At 36.1% G+C, this 3,460-nt stretch overlaps 2 protein-coding genes across 2 annotated transcripts in view; both read left to right on the forward strand.

The window, feature by feature from the left end:
• Positions 1–514: 514 nt before the first annotated feature.
• Positions 515–691, forward strand: LOAG_18992 (hypothetical protein; the record flags this gene model as incomplete). Its single annotated transcript, XM_020451651.1, has 1 exon — positions 515–691. The coding sequence occupies one exon, from the start codon at positions 515–517 to the stop codon at positions 689–691; it is 177 nt and encodes a 58-aa protein (XP_020304550.1).
• Positions 692–1,750: 1,059 nt separating this feature from the next.
• Positions 1,751–3,460, forward strand: part of LOAG_18993 (tubulin alpha-2 chain) — a gene marked incomplete at both ends in the record, with an annotated part of 3,189 nt that continues 1,479 nt past the window's right edge. Inside the window, 5 exons of the mRNA XM_020451652.1 lie at positions 1,751–1,828; positions 2,151–2,370; positions 2,444–2,617; positions 2,745–3,043; positions 3,208–3,420. Of these exons, the coding sequence (XP_020304551.1) occupies positions 1,751–1,828; positions 2,151–2,370; positions 2,444–2,617; positions 2,745–3,043; positions 3,208–3,420 (984 nt within the window). The remainder of the gene's footprint in view (positions 1,829–2,150; positions 2,371–2,443; positions 2,618–2,744; positions 3,044–3,207; positions 3,421–3,460) is intronic.

Below are 3,460 nucleotides of genomic sequence, written 5' to 3' on the forward strand. Positions count from 1 at the left end.
TATGTACTGTGGAGAATCACATTCAGATATTACCAAATCAACCACCTAATTGAATTTTCATAGAAAAGTACGAGTTAGCACTTACTGTAATCATTATAATATAAATTTATTTAAGTCATTTTCTCGTTTGACAAAAATTTCAAATTGTAAATGATGCGAAGCTTCCACAGAATGAGAAGGATGACATTATAGTTATTGTTTGATGGAAGAACATTCCAGTTACTTTTGGAACAATTTGTTAGTTCTGCTCAAAGTGATATCATAAAGAATTTAACAATTTGTTATTGCTATTGTTATTGTCATCGTTGTTGTAAAATCATTTTTGATAGGATGGCATAAAAGAACAGAATGAGACAAAAACAAAACTTCCATTAACACGACAAATTTTACTGTCTAATAAAGCTTGTTAATTATCCTTAATTGTTTCTAGCTAATGAAGCAATTTATCAAACCAGTGGATACGGAATCATTGTCATGAGAGAGAAGCTTATGAGCCCTTATGAGAATGTAAGCAATGCTAACACAATGGTTTGTGTCTCCGGCAGGGTCTCTGATGCCAGAGATGTCTCAACTGAAGAGTCAGACAAAGTGTGTGCACGAGCGGGATGGGCTCGTTGGTCTGCCTCCCGGTGATCATCCTAGGAGAAGGACATTCCAAACCCGGGCAGATGAAGCTCATTTAATCTTGTAAGACCATCCATCTAAGAGAAGGACACTCCAACAATATCTATCATTGATATCCTTAGAAGGGTGGCCAGTTCCATGCATGGTATATCTTACCCAAAAAATCCACTGCGCAGGCCGGAAGGATACATTCACATTTGTGGTAGCATGAGTAGAGGACTTCCCAAATCTTTGTTCGGATAATGATAAAACAGTCTTGAAAGAGAATATCATTATAAAGACCACAAATAAAAGATACTGAAACAATGAATGAAAAATGAAGCCGGAAAGTTAACATTTTGATATGAATGATCTGTTGTTGTCATCATCCATGGATGGCGATCCATATATATTAAGGTGGGACTCCAATGTGGTAAACTGATCACAGCGGACAAACAATAGGAATTTAACAATTCCGTGGACTGTGAACGAACTGGCGGGAAATAATGCCACCACATATGCGATCAACTTATGCTATGGCCTGATGAAGGATAAGGAAGCAAAGCTTTTCATTAATGGAGTTATTCTTGTCAATTATCGTATAATGCTCTCTACAAGGTGAATATTTGATATTCTATATGCATTAGTTGGAAATGGATAGAATGATAACAATTATTGTACGTGACTGATCTACCGGTCTAGACAGTCTACCTTCTCCAGAACATCATAAATAGGATCAATTGTTTTCATTATTCTCTTATCTCAGACTTTGTACAGCGAGGTGGGGTGGTTTTATTAATGAAGGGGTGACAGTTACGTAGTAATGGGTTCCTATGTGTTTAGTACTGTCACTATAGCACTTAGTAAGATCGAAATGATATTATCACATCTGTGAGCCACAATTAAATTAATAAATGATTAGGAAATGTAAAAGACAAGTTACGGACAATTAATTGACTTTTACGTAGATGAACTATGATCCAAGTTTACTGATTGTTTTAAGCTAGTTAAGCTTTCGATGATGACAATTATGAAAAGAACTGATAAGTGTTTTTAAATGAAAAACACTTCCTGAACTGTTAATTACTGTTTACTGGACGTGTAGAAGACGTGAAAAATAAGGAAAAAAAAAGGTAGGACATCGAAGATGTCGAAAGTTATTTTATCAGAAAATCGGAATCAAAACGATGACATTCAAATTAGGGATTATTGGGAGCTTAAACAAGTGAGGTGAAGTAATGTATTGCTAGATCAAAGTGGATAATGCTTAAGAATAGACCAAGATAGATTAGAAGAGTATCGATTCCGATTCTGTTACCTCAAATATTCAAGTGAAGTCATCTTTAACCGGCAAAATTTTTTCCAGATTTAAAGCTTAACGCTCATTTAAGAACGTCATCTTTTGTGAAGGAATCGCTGCAAGAAACATGGTACTTACATTTTAGGTCTTTCGAAGAGTAATATGGGAACTATTGGGATCTTTTAAATATGAACTTATCATTTATCATTTTTACTTTTCCAAGTAATTGGGTAAAATTAATCTGCAGCGTGAAGTAATCTCAGTTCATGTTGGACAAGCTGGCGTACAGATTGGAAATGCCGCCTGGGAGCTGTTTTGTCTGGAACATGGAATTCAACCTGATGGAACAATGAAAATCTTGAATAAACAGCATATTGATGACTCGTTTTCAACTTTCTTCTCTGAGACCGGTACTGGACGTCACGTTCCGCGCGCCATGTTAATCGACCTTGAACCTACTGTAATCGGTAATTGTGTCCGTATACCCGCATCCGTGAAATCTCAATAATTATTCCAAAATCTCCTACCTATTCGTTTCAGATGAGATCCGAACAGGACTATATAAACGTTTGTTTCATCCGGAACAAATGGTTACTGGTAAAGAGGATGCAGCAAATAATTACGCACGTGGACATTACACAGTTGGTAAAGAAATAATCGACCTTGTTCTGGATCGGATCAGACGACTTGCTGAGAATTGTGCCGGTTTACAAGGTATGTTGCATGCTGACAAATAACTTATTAGAAAAGAAGTATTCATAGGTAAGTCTCATTCCACCAAATCTTTTAATGAAAGTTGTTGTGAGTATTGCAGTTCAGAACAAATGAAAAAAGTTTTCAGGTTTTCTGGTATTTCACTCATTTGGTGGCGGTACAGGTTCTGGTTTTACCTCACTATTGATGGAACGATTAACGGTTGATTACGGTAAAAAAAGCAAGCTGGAGTTTTCCATCTACCCAGCACCACAGGTTTCTACTGCAGTAGTAGAACCATATAATTCAATCTTGACGACACACACAACTTTAGAGCATTCCGATTGTTCATTTATGGTGGACAACGAAGCAACTTATGATATATGTCGTCGCAATTTGGATGTGGAAAGACCATCATATTCCAATCTCAATCGTTTAATCTCACAGGTTATTATCATTTCTGCATTTCCGTTCAGATAAGCATAATTCCAGAATGGAACCAAAGTTATGCTTCTTTTGGACGGTTAATTTCATAGAAAATCCAATTACCTTGTTCGTACTTAATGAAAAGTTATCGCTATGTTACCTATCGGATGAAAAGGTAATTTCAGGTAGTTTCTTCGATCACAGCTTCACTTCGTTTTGATGGTGTGCTGAATGTTGATCTGACAGAATTTCAAACAAATTTGGTACCATATCCACGTATACATTTCCCCTTGACTACTTATGCTCCGATAATTTCTACTGAAAAGGCTTATCACGAATCGTTATCTGTAATGGATATCACTAACTCATGCTTTGAACCAGCCAATCAAATGGTTAAAGTGAGTTATAATCACTAGTAAAAAAAATAAAATGTTTTTA

This window comes from Loa loa (assembly GCF_000183805.2).
Source record: "Loa loa unplaced genomic scaffold supercont3.822, whole genome shotgun sequence".
NCBI lineage: Eukaryota > Metazoa > Nematoda > Chromadorea > Rhabditida > Onchocercidae > Loa > Loa loa.